The sequence below is a fragment of the Hibiscus syriacus genome, unplaced genomic scaffold (assembly GCF_006381635.1).
Source record: "Hibiscus syriacus cultivar Baekdansim isolate YM2019G1 unplaced genomic scaffold, ASM638163v2 tig00112498_pilon, whole genome shotgun sequence".
NCBI lineage: Eukaryota > Viridiplantae > Streptophyta > Magnoliopsida > Malvales > Malvaceae > Hibiscus > Hibiscus syriacus.
In genome coordinates, this window is record NW_024063347.1 from 1,583,322 (window position 1) to 1,607,347 (window position 24,026).

A 24,026-nucleotide genomic window follows, 5' to 3' on the forward strand; every position below is an offset into this window, starting at 1 on the left:
CGGAAATACATAGGGATGTGAAAAAACATTCTATCAGACTCATCAGAGTTGTTAATTCCATCTGTAATTTTATATATTTTCTTCGTTTTTAAATTTTTGGATATTTTAAATTATATATTTGAGGAAAATGAATAACCGTATTGAATACGAATCAACTAAATTCTCATTTCGAATTGTTTGAAAAATTCGATAAAAATTGAGTCTTAGACCTTTAGAATTTAGATAGCTTTTAGCCTAATATATATATATATATATATATATATATATTTCATCTTTACTGCTAACGTGACTTTGGTTCTACCTTTGACCGCTCCAACTACATTTATTCAACTCATTATACATATTTATATAATCTCGTTTGTACCTGTCAGTAAATCTGAATGAAAAATCTACAATGAACTAATTTTATATCCACTGTTAATAAAACCAGCAAAACAGAGCAAATATGACATTAAACATACAAAATGGTGAATGAGGGCAATACATTCAACTAAATATATGTCCACACTAGACTTTGTTTATACTTGGAAAGTTAAAATCATAAATTTTAAATTTAAACTTTTTATTCAATTAAATTTTATATTCAAATTCAAAAATTCGGGTATTCGATTTTTTCGGATTGAACTCGGATCACGATTTTAATGATAAAAATTTTCATATATCCTAAAATGCACACCCCTAGATATACTAGCAGAGATTTTATCTAAAAATATATATACTCTTTATTCAAACCCAGTCTGATTAAAGAGTTATATATCCTCCATCCGATATGATCTACCTCAATCTAAATAGTATATTTACTCTACCTTATTCAACCCAATTTTTTAGAGTATAGATCCAATTTGATATGACCCAATGTAAAATAAGGACATAATTAAAAAAATTATAGAGAGAGTGTAGTATAACAATTATCTATAAAGTTATATGAAAATTTTACATTATTATCCCTCAAATGGGTCAAGTCAAAGGTTTTTCACCCTCCACCTAAACTCGAACTCACCCGATATAAAATTCGATCCAAAGCTCACATAAATCTAATTTTTCTGAAAACACGATCCTATCAAATTAAATTGGGTCAAAATCCTTTGATTTCGGGTTAAATTGTTATCCATGTATATATGCTAGAAATTTGTGCGGGCTTTTTAGATATTAAAGTGATAACAAGAGACAAATTTAGGGGTTAAAAATGTTATTTAACCCAAATATATGAGAAAAAGAATTGAGGGCCCAAATCAAAGTACCCAACACAAAGTGCTTCTATGGCATCCATTACCACATAACCCAATCGATAGCCCAATACCCACCCGATAGCAAATGATTACTTTCACATGCAAAACATTCGCTCCTCGCTGTAAAAGGCAAAAGGGTTAAGATTTTAAAGTAATGGATTTTTATGTTTGATGAACGTAATTAAATTATTATAGAGTTTTCGTTTTAAATTTTAAAAACATAATTGATATAATTTGAGAACAAAAATATTAACCCTTTCATCTTTTACATCAGCAAAATAACATCAATGGTGACTACATAAGTATTTTACCCTTATATATATATTATTGCAAAATCATTCATCTACATACCGATACTATTGGCTACAATAACTGAGCGCTCAATGGTGAATAAAGGGTGAGGAATGGGAGCATTGAAGAGAGACATTGTGAAAGGGAAGACTCTGAGATAGTTGTGATGCACAGCGGAGTTCATTTAAGTGAAGGGTCTGAACTTCACGTTTATGGCCAGCCCTTCTTCACGAATTTCTGGAGAGTTTCACATGACTTTTTTTATTATTCCCACTCAAAATTCTCACTACGATTCTTCTGTCGTTCCTTTTCAATTTAATGTTCTCCGACAACTATTAATTATTTTATTTTTCAATTTCAAACTTTTACCAATGAAGTAGTCAGCAGTACTTATTAATACTTGAGGTTGGATTTATATAATCTATGAATATGTTTATTTACCTCTCAAACTCTCAGATTTAAATTAAGATGATGAAAATATTTTCAATCGTATATATAAATCACAAAGAATATTGATAAAATCATAAAATAATATCATTTTACGATGAAGTAAGTTTTTAATTAAATTTGTTTGTCTTTTTTAAATTTAAACTATTATATGCTTCAAATTTTGTTTTGAACTCTTAGGTTTAAATGTAATTGAGGAAGACTTACCAAATCATGTGAAACGTCCCTTTGAGTGGATAGCCATGGATATCATGTGAAGGGTACCAGGTGTACCCTCCTACATTTAAAACCACATGCCTCCACCAACCTTATATATAACTACCCTAAAACCCACCACCAAAATCTCCTGCCCCAAACAATTTTTGTTTCTTTGCATGCTCTTTCCTTAAACTTATCAAATTTGTCTAACAAGGAAACATGAAGGGCTCGTCTCCCGGAGTTGTTGGACGTCTAATGCCTGTTGTTATCTTGTCCATGTTTTGTCTACTCCCGATGCCACCTCATCATCAGGGTACGTGTTGTCTAGAGTTCATCTTGACCCGAATCATAGTTTAACTTTTTTAAAAAGAAAATTATATTTAAAAATAAAAACATATTGAATACTGTTTCTTGTTGAGGCAATCTCTTTTGACCCCCAACATTTATGTGTTGTTTTCCCCTTGTTTAAATCATTTTCATGCATTTGTGCATGCAGCAGCAGCAGCAAGCATTCATGGGAAAGCTAACAAATTTAGGGACAATACACAAATGAACCCTAAGGTTTGTTATCCCCCAAGTAACCCTTATTGTCTAATCTCATAACCTGTACATGATGATAGCAATGAGTTGTTGGATTTGCAGGAAGGAGTGAAGGAGGAAGCGGGGATGGAGTTATACCCGACAGGGTCGAGCTTGCCCGATTGTTCACACGCATGTGGGCCATGCTTTCCATGCAAGAGGGTGATGATTAGCTTCAGGTGCTCCATGGCAGAGTCCTGCCCGGTTGTTTACAGATGCATGTGTAAAGGCAAATACTACCACGTGCCTTCCAACTGACGCTATATTTGCACTTTGTTTTTTCCAGTCTAATTGAAATGCTCTTATTGTTCCAAGTGAAGATGAAATTCAGCTTGTAAATACCAGAATTCAGTATTTTGGTTTCATTTAATCAGAGTTACTAGAACTGAGTTTTATTTTTGTAGCATTCAGGTTTTTTTGTCGGTAGAAATTAAATTCCAAGTGTTTTAGCTATTGGGTTGTAAGGCCTAAATTTCAAATAGCAGCAGGACTAAAGGAGTCCACATTAGCCGTTTTAAAGGCCTATCTAAATTCCCCTTGTAAACAAAAGCAAAAAAAATGGCCTATCTAAATTCACAATATTAATCCATTGCAAGGCCTACCCAATCATTAGCTTATTTCTTTAAGTAAAAAAATATTAATTATGCCATAAATTTAATTATTCATAATGATTCAATTCAGTTTGATTTTTAAAATTTTTTGTTGATGTATAGTATTAAGTATTTTATTTCATAAAATCAAATCAAATATCATAAAAAAAATACTTAATCAGCCTCAATTGTATTAACTAGATTAGAAAAAAATGATATTTTAAAAAATAAAACCTAATTAAAAATTATAACACTCGGTTTGGCTCAAATAGTTATAGTTTTTTAACTTATGAGAACAAATTAAATCAACCCAACCTAATTTTAACAATGTGGATCAATTTAATTCATTGAATTTTATTTTTTTTATAATTTTATTATAATGTATGAAGAAATATATATGTATTGTATGGTTATAAAAAATCATTTAAATTGCAATAAAAATAGTATCATAATATTATAAATATTTAGAATTAAATTTAAATATAAACTCGACTTGAAAAAATTTCAAATCAAGTTCGAGTTATAAAATAAGACTGTTCAATTCAAATAACTCGATTTTTTTGAATTGACTCGACCGAACTTTTACCTCTAGAACCCAACACAAAAAAAACACAACAACAACAACAACAAAAATCTTAAAAGTTATTTTTAGTGAAACATTAGAAATAAAGTTAGATAGGGTTCCGCTTTGGAGCTTCAAGGAGTAGCGATTCTATAGAAGGAAATGAAGAATCGATGGTTGCAAGAAGGGGACCAAAATACCATTTCTAATAGTTTTTACCACAATCAGACTATTTGATGATGTCAAATCTTTGACTAAACTAAATAACTAATGCTTGTTGTTCCAAGCTTTTATCATGCGCTAACCCACTACAGCTGATTCAGTCACATTGATTTAACTTACAAAATTACTGCTGTAGCCCACCCAAGTTCAGGACTCTGCTCTTGTTTTCGACGGAAAAGCAAGGCCATTAGAGTTGGTGTTCCATATGCCTAAATCCAAAGGACATTAAAATCCAATCAAAACGAATCGTTTTCTATTTTTCGACCCTCAACCCCACCCCGACTGCAGCACGTATGGGGATTGTCTGTAAAACTATTGTTTCATCTTTATCCAATTAATTGCTAATAGTAACAACTCTAGGTCTGAAATATTCAACCATTTTGGCAACACTGTTAGTTAAAGCATAAAGACCCATTTTGTTGAAAATTAAAGAACAAGTTGGGCTGCTAAGTAGCAGCCGGCTGCTAAAACAAATTGGGGAGGGGGGCTGCCCAAAATATTTTTATTTTTAATTACAATATTAGTCCCTAAGTTTTAACTATAAATACCCTAGCTCATTTAGCTTCAAAATCATCCCAAAATCTTCTAGTTCTCTCTCAAGTGTGTTGTGTAAACACCTGTAAATTTTCTCTTAGTAAAAGATCTGCAGCAGTCCGGAGACGTAAGCATAAATTGGCTGAACTCCGTTATCAAATTTCGGGTATTATTTTTCCGCTTTTATTTCGCATTCTCACTAATCTGGTTATAGGGAAATTACTTGTACTTGGTTTATTTCCTAACAACTGGTAATCAGAGCTTTTGGTTGTGAATTTTGTCAATTTTCTGCGAGGTTACTATTCATTACTATTCACGTGAATAGTGAATTTCGTGAATAGTGAAATTCGGTCGGCGATACGAGTTTGTCGACGGAGGTATTCTAATACACGGCGGTTCGCAGAAATTGTCAGAAACGATCCAAACGAAGCCAGATTCGAGTGGGAGCGATGGCTGCAGACGAAGGGAAGGTGAAAATTGAAAAGTTCGATGGTGCGGACTTTGGCTTTTGGAAGATGCAGATTGAAGATTTTCTGTATCAGAAAAATCTATATCAACCTCTTTCAGGAAAGCAACCAGATGGCATGAAGAATGAAGACTGGGCTCTTCTCGACAGACAAGCCCTCGGAGTTATCCGACTGACGTTGTCCCGAAATGTTGCTTTCAACATAGCAAAGGAAAAGACCACGGCAGGTCTTATGGCAGCTCTCTCCAGTATGTATGAGAAGCCATCGGCCTCAAACAAAGTTCACTTGATGAGGCGATTATTCAATTTGCGGATGACGGAAGGGGCATCAGTGGCTCAACACCTGAATGAACTCAACACAATCACAACCCAGTTGAGTTCTGTGGAAATTGAATTCGATGATGAAGTTCGAGCTTTAATTCTCTTATCATCTCTACCAGACAGTTGGAATGCTACTGTTACAGCAGTTAGCAGCTCGTCGGGAAATAGTAAATTGAAATTCGACGATGTTCGGGATCTGGTACTGAGCGAAGAAATTCGACGGAGAGAATCAGGTGAAGCATCAACCTCCTCAGCCTTGCACACGGAGTACAGAGGGAGAACTTCAGAAAGAAATTCAAATCGTGGCAGATCCAAATCCAGACGGGAAAAATCCAGAACGGGAAAGAAAGATTTTACCTGTTATAATTGTGGCAAGAAAGGTCACTTTAAAAGAGATTGCCGAGCACTGAAGAAAGATACCGGTGCACAGGAATCTGCCAACGTGACAGAGGAGACAGGTGATGCCATGATTCTAAGCGTCAACAGTCCGATTGAATCATGGATCTTGGATTCAGGGGCATCTTTCCACTCCACCCCATGCCAAGAAATCATGGAGAACTATATCAGTGGTGATTTTGGGAAGGTTCATCTTGCTGATGATGAAACCTTGAAGATCGTCGGAAAAGGAGATATCCGACTAAAGCTGCCAAACCAGACCACCTGGAAGCTGACAGGAGTGAGACATATTCCTGGCCTCAAAAGAAATCTGATTTCTGTTGGACAGCTTGATGGAGAAGGATATAGTACAACCTTTTCAGGTTGTGAATGGAAGATTACCAAAGGAGCACTCGTCATTGCTCGTGGTAAGAAGACTGGTACTCTCTATGTAACCTCAAATTTAGAGAATATCATTGCAGTAGCAGATGCTGATGGAAAATCAAACCTATGGCACCAAAGGCTTGGCCATATGAGCGAGAAAGGAATGAAGATACTTCTGTCAAAAGGGAAGCTGCCGGATCTAAAGAATGTGGATGTCGGACTATGCGAGGATTGCATCTTTGGAAAACAAAAGAAAGTCAGTTTTGCAAAGATTGGCAAGGCACCCAAGGCAGAAAGGTTAGAATTGATTCATACTGATGTATGGGGACCATCCCCAGTTCCATCTCTTGCAGGTTCACTATATTATGTCACCTTCATCGATGATTCAACAAGGAAGGTGTGGGTTTATTTTCTGAAGAAGAAATCAGAAGTCTTTGATACCTTCAGAAAATGGAAGGCCATGGTGGAAAATGAGACTGGTTTGAAAGTCAAGAGGTTGAGGTCTGACAATGGAGGAGAGTACAGAGACAGTAGATTCAGAGATTTCTGCGCAAACAATGGGATTAAGATGGAGAAAACAGTTCCCATAACACCGCAGCAGAATGGCGTAGCAGAGCGCATGAATAGAACTCTGAATGAACGTGCTAGAAGCATGAGGATACATGCCGGATTGCCCAAATTTCTATGGGCTGAAGCTATCAACACTGCAGCTTACCTGATCAACCGTGGGCCCTCTGTTCCTTTGGATGGCGGAATACCAGAGGAAGCTTGGAGCAAGAAAGAAATAAACCTTTCACACTTAAGAGTGTTTGGTTGTATTTCTTATGTACACATAGACTCTGCTGAAAGAAGTAAACTTGATGCTAAGTCCAACAAATGTGCCTTTGTTGGTTATGGCGGTGATGAGTTCGGTTACCGGTTTTGGGACTACGAAAATCGAAAGATCATCAGAAGCAGAGACATCATTTTCAATGAAAATGTGATGTACAAAGACAGGTCAACCGCAGAATCAAGTAATACCGAGGCTGAAACAAAGGAATTTGCTGAGTTCGAGGAGATTTCTAGAAATGATGTTCAGATCAGTCCTGAAGCAGTTCAAGAGGAAGAACCAGGCACACCAGAACTGAGACGCTCCTCCAGAATTCCTAAACCAACCCAACGGTATTCACCTTCTTTACACTACTTGTTGCTGACTGACAATGGTGAACCAGAGTGTTATGATGAAGCAATGCAAGTGGAGGATTCAGTTAAGTGGGAGTCTTCCATGAAAGATGAGATGGACTCGCTTATGTCAAATCAGACGTGGGAATTAGCTGAATTACCACCAGGCAAGAGAGCGCTCCATAACAAGTGGATTTACAGGATCAAAGAAGAGCACGATGGGAGCAAACGTTACAAAGCAAGATTGGTTGTCAAAGGCTTTCAGCAAAAAGAAGGTATTGATTACAATGAAATTTTCTCTCCAGTCGTGAAACTGTCTACAATCAGACTGGTGTTGAAAATTGTAGCTGCAGAAAATTTACATCTTGAGCAGTTAGATGTAAAGACAGCTTTCCTTCATGGTGATTTGGAGGAAGAAATCTATATGAGGCAGCCAGAAGGCTTCATAGAGGCAGACAAGAAAAACCTGGTATGCAGGTTGAAGAAGAGCTTGTATGGTTTAAAACAAGCTCCTAGACAGTGGTACAAGAAGTTCGATAGTTTCATGGGTAGTAGTGGTTTTACCAGATGCCAAGCAGATCATTGTTGTTACATCAAGAGGTTCGACAACAGCTTCATTATTTTATTATTGTACGTTGATGACATGCTCGTTGCAGGCTCAAACATGCAAGAGATTATACACTTAAAGCAAAAATTGTCGAAGCAGTTTGCTATGAAGGATCTGGGCGCTGCAAAGCAGATTCTTGGGATGAGGATCAAAAGAGACACAAAGTCGGGGACTTTGATGTTATCACAGGCTGAGTACATCAACAAAGTACTCTCCAGGTTCAACATGCAAGATGCTAAACCAGTAAATACACCTTTAGGTGTTCATTTCAGACTCTCCAAAGAACAGTCACCAAAGACGGAGGAAGAACGTGCACACATGGTGAAGGTGCCGTATGCCTCAGCAATTGGAAGTCTGATGTATGCCATGGTTTGTACCAGACCAGATATTGCTCAAGCCGTGGGAGCTGTTAGCAGGTACATGAATAATCCAGGCAAAATACACTGGGAAGCAGTCAAATGGATCCTCAGATATCTGCGAGGTACCACAAACAAAGCACTTTGTTTCAAAGGTGGAGATACGATACTGACAGGCTATGTAGATGCTGACTTAGCCGGAAATGTTGACATCAGAAGAAGCACTACAGGGTATGTCTATACTCTAGGAGGAACCGCAGTGAGTTGGGTTTCTCAACTACAGAAGATAGTTGCTCTCTCCACAACCGAAGCAGAATATGTCGCTGTTACGGAAGCTAGCAAAGAGATGGTCTGGCTCCAAAGTTTCTTGAATGAGTTAGGCAAGAAACAAGAAAACAATGTCTTGTATTGCGACAGTCAAAGTGCTATCCATCTAGCGAAGAATCCGTCTTTTCATTCCAGGACGAAGCACATACAATTGCGATATCATTTTATCCGGTCTCTTCTGGAAGATGGGATTTTGAAACTTGAAAAGATCAGTGGAGCTCAAAATCCAGCAGACATGTTAACAAAGACGGTAACTACGGACAAACTGAAGTTGTGTTCAGCTTCAGTTGGCATGCTAGAATAAAAGACCAGAAATACTGCTGCATCGATCGAGGTGTGAAGACAGATTGAAATCAGTCTTCAAGTGGGAGATTGTTGAAAATTAAAGAACAAGTTGGGCTGCTAAGTAGCAGCCGGCTGCTAAAACAAATTGGGGAGGGGGGCTGCCCAAAATATTTTTATTTTTAATTACAATATTAGTCCCTAAGTTTTAACTATAAATACCCTAGCTCATTTAGCTTCAAAATCATCCCAAAATCTTCTAGTTCTCTCTCAAGTGTGTTGTGTAAACACCTGTAAATTTTCTCTTAGTAAAAGATCTGCAGCAGTCCGGAGACGTAAGCATAAATTGGCTGAACTCCGTTATCAAATTTCGGGTATTATTTTTCCGCTTTTATTTCGCATTCTCACTAATCTGGTTATAGGGAAATTACTTGTACTTGGTTTATTTCCTAACACATTTATTTATTACTTACTGACACGGTGAATGGGAAAGCCCCTCCCAAAATTTCCCAAGTGGATGGCTCAGCCCTCGCTAGTAGTAGTCCATTTTAATTACCCTAATCAATGACCATAGCTACCATTGCCCTTCACTCTCATTTATTACCTCTGGAACATTAACTTCCGACTTCTCTTGCCCATCATTATTGGAACTCACTATTTCATTCATCAAATTAAATGCAAAATATTCAAATTGCGAAGCAGCTCAATCCCAAAGCCATCAGTAGGCCACCTCTACCAATATTTTATTTTTCATAATCTTTTCTCGTGCACTACATGTTCCCTTGTGTCTTCTTCTCTTCAATTCATGATCAAATCGTGGTCGAAATAAATTCTCTATCCATTTTTAATACAAGACCAAATGTAATTATTAGGGAGGGAGGGATTTGGGAGAGCTGATGGGGGTGATTGTTTCCCTTGAGCTTTTATATATTTTTAGTTTTTTAATATCTTTAATTCAAAATATGTTTTTATCATCATAAAATTTTATAAATTTACTTTTCATAAAATTTTATAAATTCCATTAACATAAAATTTTACATCCCGTCCTTGACAATTACTATACATGCAACACGGGAGAAGTATAAAATGAATTATTATATGTATTAATAACTCGTGTAATATAAATTATAATCTTATATAAAATTCAATTAATTTTTTAATATTATTAACAACCAGTTGGTGTATGAGATATGGGATGAGGCACTAGATTCTTAAGTAAGATCGGTGTTTGAATCCTGGCATTTACGAATGAAGAAAAATGAGTTGGAAGTGCTGCCCTTGCCTCAGTAGTACTCAATTTGAATTAATCGGTCAATAGATCGGATATCAGTGATTATATATATATATAATAAAAATTTATAGGGTAAAGTACACAAATGGTCCATTGACTATAGGATAAAACTTTGTTAATTCCCTGACTATTAAAAGTTATAAAGTGGTTAATTAACTATTTTAAAGTTACAAAATTGTCACCTGACTATTCATTATGTTTCAAACTCGTCATTTTTCATTAAAAATTTGACGATCGTTTGAGATAGACATTAGCCCGGTGACAGAGATATGATATAACTTTTAATAGTCAATGGACTAAACAATGTAACATCCTATAGTCGGGGGACCATTATATAATTTTTAATAGTCGAAGGACTCGACAAAGAAGAATCTCATAGTTGGGGGACCATTTGTGTATTTTACCCAAAATAACATTTTATTTAATTTTACATTAATATAATCAAATATATTTTATCTCAATTAGAATTTTATTTATTGATCTTAAAACCTTTTCTGCTTATTTTAAATACAACCTCTTTAAGAAACATACATTTTTACAAGTGTAGTCAATTTAAATAATGCATTCTTTTATTTAATATATTATATATTAAATAAAATAATAAAATTGACAGACGGTGAAAATTTTCTCTACAAATGACCTTAACCTATATTCATTTGTCTTATTAATTTAACTATTAATTAAAGACATATAGTTGTGGAGAAAAAACTCCTCCATTAATGTATAATAAATAGGATATCCCGTTTATAGTTGAGCATTTAAGGACGTGAGTCGGTTCAACTGGCTGCTAAAGGCACAACTCACAACGCAATTGACTCTACTAATTCGGGCAAACAAACACGCATATTAATTAATGTTTTGTCATCACCTCTTTCTTTCTGCGTTGAAAAATTCAATTAATAATCTGAAAAAAAAATTAGAATATGATACGATAAAAATATAAAATGATTATAAAAATATTACCTCAAGATAAATACTATATTAAAATAAAATATAAATTATTAACATATTTAAATTCATATAAAAACAATTTTAAACAAAATAATAAATAAATATAATGTTGGCAAAAAACAGTAATACTATATTCTACTATACTCATTAATATAGTTGAAAATATATAAAAATTTTATTCATAAAAATGTATTCGACAAATGATTGTTGATAAAATGATAAAAAAATCCATATATAAATATATTAATTGTATGTTTAATTTTTAAATATTAAATATCAATTATTTTATTAAAAATCATAAAAATATGAGAAGACGCCAATATCATTACAATAATATTACTATCAATAAAAAATATATATTTTCAATTCTTCCAACTGAATTCTAACATAATTAATTGTAAGCTTAAAAATTAATTAATAATATAAATAAAAAAAAATACCAAATAACCATATTTATTCTCTTCTTTAGCATTATCCTAAAAATTATGACGTTGCTGTACCCCTTTATTATGCCATCATGCAAAACAAAAGCAAAAAAGGTAAAGGAATAATCTTGTATACACACATCATGCATGTATCACATAGTTTCAACTATTTGATAATTAAAACTTAAATACATTTACGATCTTTGGTGTTTGAACCTTTAACATATATGAATAACAATCATTCCTTTAATCATTAAAATAACTTAATTCATACATTATAGAATTAAATATTAAAATAATTGTGTACTCATTTTCCACAATATCTTATGCTAAAAATAATGTATTGTCTTTAGTTAGATTTGTTGAGAATGTGTTGGGCATTAAATGAAAATCTCTAAGGTATAGCATTAATTGACGTTTGCAAGTGTTTGTTAAATACAACTTCTAATTAAAAAGGATACTATTATATACAAACTACTAACTTTAAGAATGATATAATAATAGATTTGATTCTTTATATTAATATTTTTCAATATGATTTTTTAGTTAAATTTTGATACTATTTTTAAGTACTTTTTTTTAAAATAATGTTTTATGACTAAAATGATATTTTGAATATAGAAAAGTCATCTCATACCAAATACTACTTTTAATAGGAGTGGAGGTGATTGGTCAAAGATATTTAAGAATATTTTATTCGTTTCTACATTTGGGTATTGAGACTTTGAATACTAATATAATAAAAAATTATTTGTAGATCTCTAATATCATAATTCAAACAAGTAACTCAGTTGATAGTATTTTTAAATATAATAATAGAAACCACTTAAGTTTAAAATGTTATTTAAATTAAGAAAATAAAATTAAAGAAACTAAACCATTAGAGATTAGAGGCGGTAATTATTAGCAAGCATCTGAACAATGAAGACTCGCATTGCCTTGCTCTTGTATAAATAAGAAGTCCTTCCGCTCTTTCCACACAAATTGCAATCAATCAATCCCTCAAACCAGATCTCAGCCTGACAAAGAAGCTCCTAAAATAATGGCCAAAAGAACAGTCGATGGCGTTATCCTTTTATGTCTTCAACTCTTGGCCTGTTTCTTTCAAAGCAAGGGTGAAGGAAGAGACAATATCAGAGGAATGTTTATATTTGGTAGTTCGTTGGTGGACAACGGAAACAACAACTTCCTTCAAGACTCCCTGGCTAAAGCTGATTTCTTGCCGTATGGGATCGACTTCCCTGGCGGACCATCTGGTCGCTTTACCAACGGCAAAAACGTCGTCGACCTGCTCGCTGAAATGTTTAAGCTCCCTCGTCTTATTCCACCCTTTTCTGATCCTTCAACAAAGGGAAGCAGAGTGATTCATGGCGTCAACTTCGCCTCTGGTGCCTCTGGTATATTGGACGAAACCGGTTTTGCTGCGGTAAGTCAAATTTCCTGTTTACCATCATTTTTCACCAACCACTGCTTGCACTTCAACTTCACCATCTTCATGTTGCAGATACCTTAGGTTTAGTGGTAAGTAATTTAGCGTCTTTTAAGTAAGTTTAACTTAAACTAAAGTGTTAATTTTTTTGCTAAAACCAACTGTTTCTTTAAAGTTTAAAGTGGTGGTATTTGACGAATATTTAACGTGTGTCCACTTGTCTTGTCCCAGTCGATAGCCAACAATTGTGGGCATCTTCATATTAAATAAAATAGCATAAATATGGCTTTCCCAAGCTTATTTGAATTTTCTCTTTGAGGATAGTATAAGTAACCAGTCTTTATCGTCCCATCTTAGAGGTAATACGAATGATTATGAGAAAGTAATTAATTAGCAATTGAAACTGCAAATTTACAGCGGCAAGTGATAACCCTAAACCAACAAATAAGAAACTTCGAGGAGATTACACTGCCGGAACTGGAGAAACAGCTTGGGTGCAAAAGAGGAAGCAGTGAGTTCATTAAAAACTACATGTTCGTAGTGGGAACTGGAGGGAACGACTATTCCTTCAACTATTTTCTCAGAAGAGGTGACAACAATCTCACCCTTCAAGATTTCACTGCCAATCTCACCAACTCCCTTTCCCTCCAACTCAAGGTGCTTTCTTTTCCGATATTAACTGTCTTTATCTGTTTAAGGAAGAAAAAAAACAAATGTAAACATGGTTGGTTGTTGCAGAAGCTGTACACATTAGGAGCAAGGAAGTTCGTGTTGATGTCGGTAAATCCACTGGGATGTTACCCGATGTTGAACGCACGGCGTAACGGGAGCAGGTGCATCGAAGCTCTGAACCAGGCGGCGACGCTCTTCAACGACGGGTTGAAATCATTGATTGATGTGGCTAAATCCGACATGCCGAATTCCAGTCTTGTCTTTGTCAACTCCTACAAGATTATAAGCGACATAATCGAAAACCCTTCCTCCAAAGGTTTCAAAGATGCTAACAATGAATGCTGTGAAGTGGTGCCGTCGGCACAATTAGGAGGGAGTGGGACATTATGCAAGCAAGGTGGGAAGACATGTAGCGAAAGGAGTGCTCATGTGTTCTTTGATGGGCTTCATCCCACGGAAGCAGTGAATGTAGAAATAGCAACCAAGGCTTTCACTTCTTTCCTTCAAACCGAAGTTTATCCCATAAATGTTTATCAACTTGCCAAGTTTAAGCATTAGATTCAGATTTCTATGCTTCAATTGTATATCGAGCCCAGGAGTTTATCTCTCAACCTTAATAGAAAACTCGAATAAATTAATTATCTTATAGTTTGCCATTTTGAATTGTTGGGAATTTGAGTTTTGTTTTTTAAGCTGAAGTACTATAGACAACAAGGACTTTCTTCAGATATTTGGAACTATCAAACTAAAGTTCTTGTCATCCTTCTCGTTGGGTCTTTACCGTCAGCCATTGGATAGGTGTGATGCCTACTTATATGCTTCTCCTTCACCCACGAAAGATTTCCACTGTCCGAATCTGAATGAAGAAACTCTTATAGTTGGGAACTCGGCTTGGTCGTATCAAGGGTAAACTACAATATATATCACTGAATTTTAAGTTTAGTATCAATCTAACCATTGAACTTTAAATAGATATGATTGTACTACTGAACTTTATGTTTAGTATTAATTTTACCATTAAACTTTAAATTTATAGGATTATATCACTAAATTTTAATTTTAAATTCAATTATATCATTGAATCGTTAACTAGTAAATTACACGTTAACATGTAGTTTAAACTCACTTGAATCATTTGTCCCTTTATATGCCTTTCTAATTGTTTTTTTACACGTGTAGTTTTCATTTCATAGCAAGACTCATGTAATACTTCTAAAGCCAATAAACATATGTTGCAATAGAACCTATGGGTAATGATTCATATGGTGCAAATTCAATATCAATGGGTAGTGTCGTTCATGCAGCCTAAAGGGGTTAAGATGGTTCCTTTAGAGGAGAGTGGTGTTGATAATGCCTAAAATTTAACTCATCTCAAAATGTTATTTAATTTTGTTATAAATATTTTTAAATTGTGTTTTGGAAATGATATTCTTATCCTCACTGTTTAACTTATAAATAATCAATAATTTTATTCTTTTGGTATATATCATTAAGCAAGTGATATTTGCTTTGAAACACTCTTTGATTTTTATAAATTTTCTTGAGTATTGTTTTGAGTTGAGAGAAGAGTAGTATCATCTGAGTTCACACCCTTTTCGGGTATATGAGATTTGGAGAGTTGTGTTATACTGCTAACTTCAATGAATCATTCATCTATTATAGCGATTACACATATTGGAACGAATTCGTTTTTAAGGCAGTGATTAATATCATGACACAATTGATCAATTCTTTTTTTACTTATTTTTAATTATTTAATCAGTGCTAGTGCCTCGTTTGACAATAATATATTTTTCAACAAGTGATACCCTCGATAAAGTAAAAATAAATGAAAAGGAAGCCGAAAATGAAACTTCGTATCCAGAGGAGCAAGTTTCTGAGTTTAATGTGTTGGATCATAAACTTGATCCATTATAGGAGCCTAAACCCAAACCCAAACTAAATTGATGTCATTACTTACATCATTTAATTAAAGATGTCATTGCTTACATCATTTAATTAATGATGTCATTGCTTACATCAATTTAGTTAGGTGAGAGTTAGATATTTGTTGAATTTGTAATGATTTAAATTAGTTTATTTGTGTGGTGTAGGATTGTTCTTGAGTAGTATAAATACCCCTTCCCATTTTAGTTTTAAGCATCAAGAAAAATTAAGAGCTTCTAAGTGAGTGAAGAAGCAAAGTCTTATAAGAGTGAGTTATAGTTCTTGTTTTTGAGTGAGAGTACTCTTGTAATATTTGTTTGAGTTTCAATAAAAGTTGTTTGTGTGAGTGTTTTATTTCCAACAAAGTGACATCAGAGCGAGTTGGAAAGATCGAAGGTCTCGACGAGAGGAATACGACGCCGCCAGAATTTTCTCAATCTGAGTTCTGACGCACCGCCACGCACCGCCGGAAGACTGCTGCCAGAAAATCGAGTTGACTCACCGAGTTGAGCTGAGTCAGCCGAGTTGGAGCCCTTGACCGAGTTGTCCAAGTCCCTCCAAAGTTTTTTTTCATCGTTCCGGATTCATCCGTGCAATCGGATTTTACAAAATCTCATTATATTGAGAGATATGGCAAATGGTATGGCACCATTCCAAGTTCCGACACTCAACAACAACAACTACGACAATTGGAGTATCAAAATGAAGGCACTTCTTGGATCACAAGATGTGTGGGATATCATAGAGAAAGGCTATAACGAGCCTGCGGATGATGATGCTTTTGCTACTCTTACACCAGATCAAAAGACAACTTTGAAGGATTCAAGAAAGAGAGACAAGAAGGCTCTCTACCTCATCTATCAAGCATTAGATGATGATGGTTTTGAAAAGATTTCAAGTGCAAGCTCTAGCAAGGAAGCGTGGGAGAAGCTGCAAACCTCTTACAAAGGATCCGAGCAAGTGAAGAAGGTTCGTCTCCAAACATTAAGAGGTGAATTCGAATCCTTAAACATGAAAGCATCTGAGTCTATTTCAGATTATTTCTCAAGAGTAGTAGCTGTTTCTAATCAATTAAAAAGAAATGGTGAAAAGTTAGACGATGTGAGGATAATAGAGAAAATACTCCGTTCGTTGGATCCCAAATTTGAGCACATCGTCGTGACGATTGAAGAAACTAAAGACTTGGAAGAAATGAAGATCGAACAGCTCCAAGGACCGTTGCAAGCATACGAAGAGAAGCATAAAAAGAAGCATGAGTTTACTGAGCAACTCCTCAAGCTGCAACTCAAGGATATGCATGAGAGCCAACGCAATGATAGAAACCAACGTGGCCAAGGCAGAGGTAGAGGCCATGGACGAGGTGGAAGTCGAGGTCGTGGACGAGGCTGGAATTACAACAATAACAATTCCAACAATAACTATGAGAAAGGAGAAAGCTCAACACGAGGCCGTGGAAGAATTAATCCAAACTCAAAGTATGACAAATCTCAAATTCGATGTTATAATTGTCAAAAATTTGGGCATTATGCTTCAGAATGTAGAGCTCCCAACAACAAAATTGAGGAGAAGGCCAATTACGTAGAGGAAAAGACAGATGGCAAAGAAACTCTTCTTCTAGCACGAAAGGAAACTGATGGTGGCCAAGCAAATTCCTGGTATCTTGACAGTGGTGCAAGCAATCACATGTGTGGAAGGAAAGACATGTTTGTGGAGCTAGACGAGTCAGTAAGTGGAAATGTTTCGTTTGGAGATGATTCCACAATAGCAGTGAAAGGGAGAGGTAACATTCTTATCCGTTTGAAAGATGGGAGACATCAATTTATTTCAAATGTCTACTATGTGCCCAATATGAAAAGTAACATTTTAAGTTTAGGGCAACTGGTAGAGAAAGGTTATGATATTCATATAAATAATTATAATCTTTCTATAAAAGATGATAAGAATAACTTCATTGCTAAAGTGCTGATGTCAAAGAATAGAATGTTCTTGATCAACATACAAAATGATGTTGCAAAGTGCCTGAAAGCTTGCTACAAAGATGCATCATGGCTTTGGCATCTTCGATTTGGGCATCTCAATTTTGGAGGTCTAGAGCTATTATCTAAGAAGGATATGGTGAAAGGACTACCTCACATCAACCATCCTGACCAGCTCTGTGAAGGGTGTCTAGTCGGGAAACAATTCAGGAAAAGCTTTCCAAAAGAGTCAAAGACAAGAGCTAAGAAGCCACTTGAGCTCATCCATACCGATGTGTGTGGACCGATCAAGCCAAGCTCTCTCGGTAACAATAACTATTTTCTTCTCTTCATTGATGATTTTTCAAGAAAAACCTGGGTATATTTCTTGAAACAGAAGTCAGAAGTTTTTGAAGTCTTCAAGAAGTTCAAAGCAGCAGTGGAGAGAGAAAGCGGTAGAAAGATCAAAGCCATGAGATCCGATCGATGTGGAGAATTTACTTCCAGGGAGTTTCAAGAGTTCTGTGAAGCAAATGGAATTCGTCGACCAATGACAGTTCCTAGATCCCCCCAGCAAAATGGTGTGGCAGAAAGAAAGAATAGAACAATCCTCGACATGGCACGAAGCATGCTCAAAAGCAAGAAACTACCCAAAGAATTTTGGGCGGAAGCAGTATTGTGTGCGGTCTACTTGTCAAATCGATCTCCAACAAGAAGTGTATGGGGAAAGACACCGCAAGAGGCATGGAGTGGAAGAAAGCCTGGCATTTCCCACTTGAGAACCTTTGGAAGTATAGCCCATGTTCACGTACCAAACGAGAGAAGAACGAAGCTTGATGATAAAAGCGAGAGTTTTATCTTCATCGGCTATGATGCTAATTCGAAGGGCTACAAGATATACAATCCAGACAATAAGAAGTTTGTGATTAGTCGAGATGTGGTCTTCAACGAAGAAGGAGAATGGGATTTTAACTCTCATATAGATGACTTCAATTTCTTTCCTCAGTTTGAAGAAGATGAGCAGACAATGAGGGAGCAACTAGATGAATCTCAACAAGGGCTTGCAACTCCACCCACTTCACCAACATCAACCACTCAAGGAGACTCATCACCTTCATCATCGTCAAGTGGGAGTCAAAGTGAAAGAGTTGTGCAACGCACAAGAAGCCTTAGAGATCTCTATGAGGTAACTGAACGACAAGATAATCTTACATTATTTTGTTTGTTTGCCGATTGTGAACCAGTGAGCTTTCAAGAAGCGGTACAAGAAAAGAAATGGAGAGATGCGATGGACGAAGAAATCAAGGCCATCGAGAAGAATGACACATGGGAACTTACCTCACTTCCCAAGGGACATAAGGCGATAGGTGTCAAATGGGTGTACAAAACAAAGCAAAATGCCAAAGGAGAGATTGAAAGGCACAAGGCGAGGCTAGTTGCTAAAGGCTATATTCAAAAGGCTAGAATTGACTATGATGAGGTATTTGCTCCTGTTGCTCGATTGGAGACTATCAGACTAATCATTTCTTTGGCAGCTCAAAACAAGTGGAAGATACAACAGATGGATGTAAAGTCCGCCTTCCTAAATGGAGTTCTTGAAGAGGAACTTTACATTCAGCAACCATCAGGCTATGAAGTCAAAGGGCATGAAGACAAGGTGTTGAAGTTGAAGAAGGCTCTTTACGGGCTAAAACAAGCACCAAGGGCATGGAATAGCCGAATCGACAAGTACTTCCAAGAGAATGGTTTCAACAAATGTCCCTACGAGCATGCTCTATATATCAAGATCAAAGATGAAGATATTTTGATCGTGTGCCTCTACGTGGACGATTTGATCTTCACTGGAAGCAACCCAAGCATGTTTAATGAATTCAAGGATGTGATGATGAAAGAATTCGAGATGACAGACATGGGGCTCATGGCGTACTACCTTGGCATTGAAGTTAAGCAACAAAATGATGGAATTTTCATTTCACAGGAAAGCTATGCAAAGGAGATACTGAAGAAGTTCAAGATGGAGAACTGTAAGCCAATAAACACACCGGCAGAATACGGGATCAAGATGACCAAACATGAAGAAGGCGAAAGTGTAGATCCAACATTCTTCAAAAGTTTGGTAGGAAGTCTACGCAATCTAACTTGCATGAGACCCGATATTCTTCACGCAATTGGATTGGTTAGTCGCTACATGGAATCCCCAACAACCACCCATTTTAAAGCTGCAAAGAGAATTCTTCGCTATCTGAAAGGTACAATTGACTTTGGCTTGTTCTATTCAGTTTCTAATGATTACAAGCTTGTTGGATATAGCGACAGTGATTGGGGTGGAGACATAGATAATCGAAGGAGCACTACTGGATTCGTATTTTTCATGGGAGATATTGCATTCACATGGATGTCAAAGAAACAACCGATTGTCACATTGTCCACTTGTGAAGCGAAATATGTTGCTGCTACCTCATGTGTTTGTCATGCAATTTGGCTTAGAAATCTATTGAAGGAGATTGGTTTGATACAAGAAGAGCCTACCAAGGTTTGTGTCGACAACAAGTCAGCCATTGCCTTAGCGAAGAATCCAGTATTCCATGATCGAAGCAAGCACATTGATATTCGCTACCACTATATAAGGGAGTGTGTTGCAAGAAAAGATGTGGAAGTTGAATATGTGAAGTCACAAGATCAAGTTGCTGATATTTTTACCAAGCCACTGACCAACGAATACTTCTTAAGATTAAGGAACCTACTAGGGGTCACGAGATCAAGTTTAAGGGAGGGTGTTGGATCATAAACTTGATCCATTATGGGAGCCTAAACCCAAACCCAAACTAAATTGATGTCATTACTTACATCATTTAATTAAAGATGTCATTGCTTACATCATTTAATTAATGATGTCATTGCTTACATCAATTTAGTTAGGTGAGAGTTAGATATTTGTTGAATTTGTAATGGTTTAAATTAGTTTATTTGTGTGGTGTAGGATTGTTCTTGAGTAGTATAAATACCCCTTCCCATTTTAGTTTTAAGCATCAAGAAAAATTAAGAGCTTCTAAGTGAGTGAAGAAGCAAAGTCTTATAAGAGTGAGTTGTAGTTCTTGTTTTTGAGTGAGAGTACTCTTGTAATATTTGTTTGAGTTTCAATAAAAGTTGTTTGTGTGAGTGTTTTATTTCCAACATAATGTTCTAGAAAATTATCCAGAATACCGATCCCTCCTAAATGAAGACGAGACCTTGCAGAAAAGGAGCCAAGTTGACTTTTGCTGAAGAATGAGGAGGAGGTCTAGATTTTTATGGCTAATGGCTTTTGTTGAAGGATTATTCTGATTTATCCATTCAACTGTGCATGAAGGGATTACAATGGCTAAGGAAATTGGTTCGACGGCTCATTTAAACCTGGCTATCAACAATAACAGGTTTGGTTACACATGTTTAATCCCTTCTACTCCTCGTAATACACTTAATGCATAAAATTAATTGATACAACGACAACGAGAGCAACCGCCAACTGATGAGAAATAGAAGGAAGTTGAAAACAGTGAAGATCCAACTTGTTAAAGGAAAAAAAATATTATGATGAACGAATCATGATCCACCACTACATGAATATACGTTGCAACAATTCTCAAGGGATAATCCCTTCACCAATCCATATAAGAAACCACCTAGGTCACCATATCCTGTGGCATCCATATTTTTTGCCTCCCCTATAACTGGTATTCGAACGAACCTGACATGCAAGGAAATCAACAAAGAAGCTATAAAAAGGGCATAATTTGGTCATATTTTTCAAGTTCAGAATGGTAACTATGTCAAAAGGAATCCTTGAATGTAGGCATTGATAAGTTGAGAGTGTCCGTTCAAGTGCAGCTTCAACATGAGCATTTTGTTCACCTCCAAAGAAGTAGAACAGATGACTGCAGCCACCTTAGCAACTCTGTTGCTTCTTTGTCATTGGTAAACCAGAGATGTATATCCCCGAGCCAGTAACTTTTGAAGAGGCAGAAAATGAACATACCCTAATGGGTTTAGAGGTTGAAGATGAAGTAAAGTTATAAAATAATTCTTTAAAAAGGATTATGAGTATTGCCTTGAAATAAAAACTACACGTGTAAAAACTAATTGCAGGGACACAGAAAAAGACAAAGGGTCATAAGATTTATGTTCATTATTTAGAAGAACATTTATGAACATGAAACATGAACCATAAAATAACATAAGAATATCATTGAAACTGAAATCCAATACGAGCTAAACAAATAATTTAAATTTTGAACTAAACTAAAATGTTTCAATAGATTAATGAAAAGAAAAAAAATCAATAAGTACAAGTTAAGCGAAGGATTCGTAATGAACATTTCAATCAATTAGGCCGGGATGGATACATAGTAGTTCTGACGTGGCATTCTAACATTTGGTATTAGGTAGGACGTCAGTATCTGTCTTGTTATCTTTGAGGGGGTGTTTGATTCGGGAATGTGAGATTTTCATGGGAATATAATCTACATTCTCACGTTTAGTTAGGTTGAGAATCTCATTTTCGGTAATGTAAGATTATCAATAGTGGATTTTTTGGGGTATATTATCGGGAATGTCATTACCTCCATTTCCTTAGGTATTGTTGGATTACCTGTTTTTTGGACTATAATACCTTTAATTTTTTTTTCTTCAAAAATAACCTTCTTCGATTATTGAATAATAAAAATTATACGAAGGTTAAATTACAAATTTATCCTTAAATTATTTTAGATTTACAAAAAAAAATCTATAATTAAAATTTTATATGAAGTTCAGGGGTTAAAATAAAATTTTACCCTTTTATTAAACCTTTTTTATATTTTTAATTTTGTAAAAAAATTATATAAATATTATGAATTAAATTTTTTTTGAAGAAAATATATAAATATTTTCCAACTTGTAATATTATACAAATATATAATAAAGACAATTTGGTCAAATATACATTCCAATAATCTTTTATTCATTTAACCAAACATATTTCAATACGCAAATAATTCTTTTTCTCATAGTTGGAGTTAATATATAAATATATATATTGAAATGTAATTAATTATCAAATGAATTTATTAGTCCCCTATTCCGTCGAAATAAAAAAGTTAGTCAAACTTAATGATAAACAACAACTCAAATAAACATGAAACCAAGGATTTTAGTAGTTAAATATATAGTTATTATTTTTAGAAATATTGAGTTTGAGTATAACGTAGTGTTCAGTGATAAACTAAAAGTTTTAATAATTTTAATAATTTAAAATTATATAATTAATAATTTATAATTATCTAAAAATTGTATATATATTTATTTGGATTTTTAAAATATAAATTTTATACAAAATTTCAAAAATTTTACTTTTAGATTTTTTTAAAGTTTTTTAGATTATAATTTAATAAAATGTAAAAAGTATTAAGTTCATATTTTGAAAACAGTTTATGAGACATTAGAATTTAACTCTTTTTGTTTAACAATGTAATGAGAGTTAATAGTTGAATGACAATTTTATGATTAATCGATATATAAAATAAGTGATTACCGTGTAAATTTTGAAAGCTAAGTGATCAAAAAATAAGAAAATGAAATAAAATTAACATTCTAAGTAATTTTAACCTTTTTTAGTTACACTGATAGGATTAAATTTGTCGCAAGTCTTATTTATTTATTTTCATTTTTAAAAGAAGTATTTTTTTTATATACAAATTGATACAAGAACTTGATAACTTTTTAAAAAATTAATAATTAAATTTGATAATATTTTCAACTTGTTACATGAACTTTTTTTCTGTTCAAATTGATATTTGATTTTGTAAAGAATTCTTAAATTGGTATCTAAACTTAAAAAAAATGTAAATTGGTGCATGATGTTGCTGTAGTATTTTAATAATCAATTAGATTGTAATATATAGCATTGCTCTTAATGATACTATCATTTTTGACGAGTTAATGCCACAACAACAACTTGATTGTGTGTTGAATAGCCAAGTAAACAAAGTTACCAATTTAAGAAGATTTGCCATGTTCAAAGCTCGTTTGATCATTTCTTTGCTTCTACTTGCACTTTAATTGGATTAAAAGGAAGATCATTATGCTTGTTGAAAGCTAAATCATTGTTTGTGGGTTAAGATCTTGTGACGTTATAATCATAATTATGACATTCTTCTTGTACTTGCATTTTATTTGTATTATTTTGTAATGTTATAATCTATTGGTTACAATTAATAAATTTATTCGACTCTCGTTCACAACGACTTGGAAATTAGTCGTTGATTCCTTTCATCTCCATTATTTCAATTTTTTCATCAATTTTAAAGTTATTCTATATATATATGAATTTTATATGTTTTCTTTAGTGTAATAAGTCTATATATTTTCTTTTGAAGACGGTGGATGTTTTTATCTGTTATTATAGTACGTGTTGGTGTTATTATTCTATA

The 24,026-nt window shown here is 34.6% G+C and overlaps 1 protein-coding gene across 1 annotated transcript; it reads left to right on the top strand.

The window, feature by feature from the left end:
* Positions 1-12,625: 12,625 nt before the first annotated feature.
* LOC120180537 (GDSL esterase/lipase At1g29670-like) lies at positions 12,626-14,292 on the top strand. Its single transcript, XM_039185848.1, has 3 exons — positions 12,626-13,024; positions 13,445-13,684; positions 13,766-14,292. Exons 1-3 carry the CDS (start codon positions 12,641-12,643, stop codon positions 14,255-14,257), a joined length of 1,116 nt encoding a protein of 371 aa, XP_039041779.1. The 5' UTR covers positions 12,626-12,640; the 3' UTR covers positions 14,258-14,292.
* The last annotated feature ends 9,734 nt before the right edge of the window (positions 14,293-24,026 follow it).

Coding starts and splice junctions, on each gene's coding strand:
- LOC120180537 (XM_039185848.1), top strand. CDS start 12,641: ATGGCCAAAAGAACAGTCGATGGCGTTATCCTTTTATGTCTTCAACTC. Junction 13,025..13,444: donor ACGAAACCGGTTTTGCTGCG/GTAAGTCAAATT, acceptor GCAAATTTACAG/CGGCAAGTGATAACCCTAAA. Junction 13,685..13,765: donor CCCTTTCCCTCCAACTCAAG/GTGCTTTCTTTT, acceptor TGGTTGTTGCAG/AAGCTGTACACATTAGGAGC.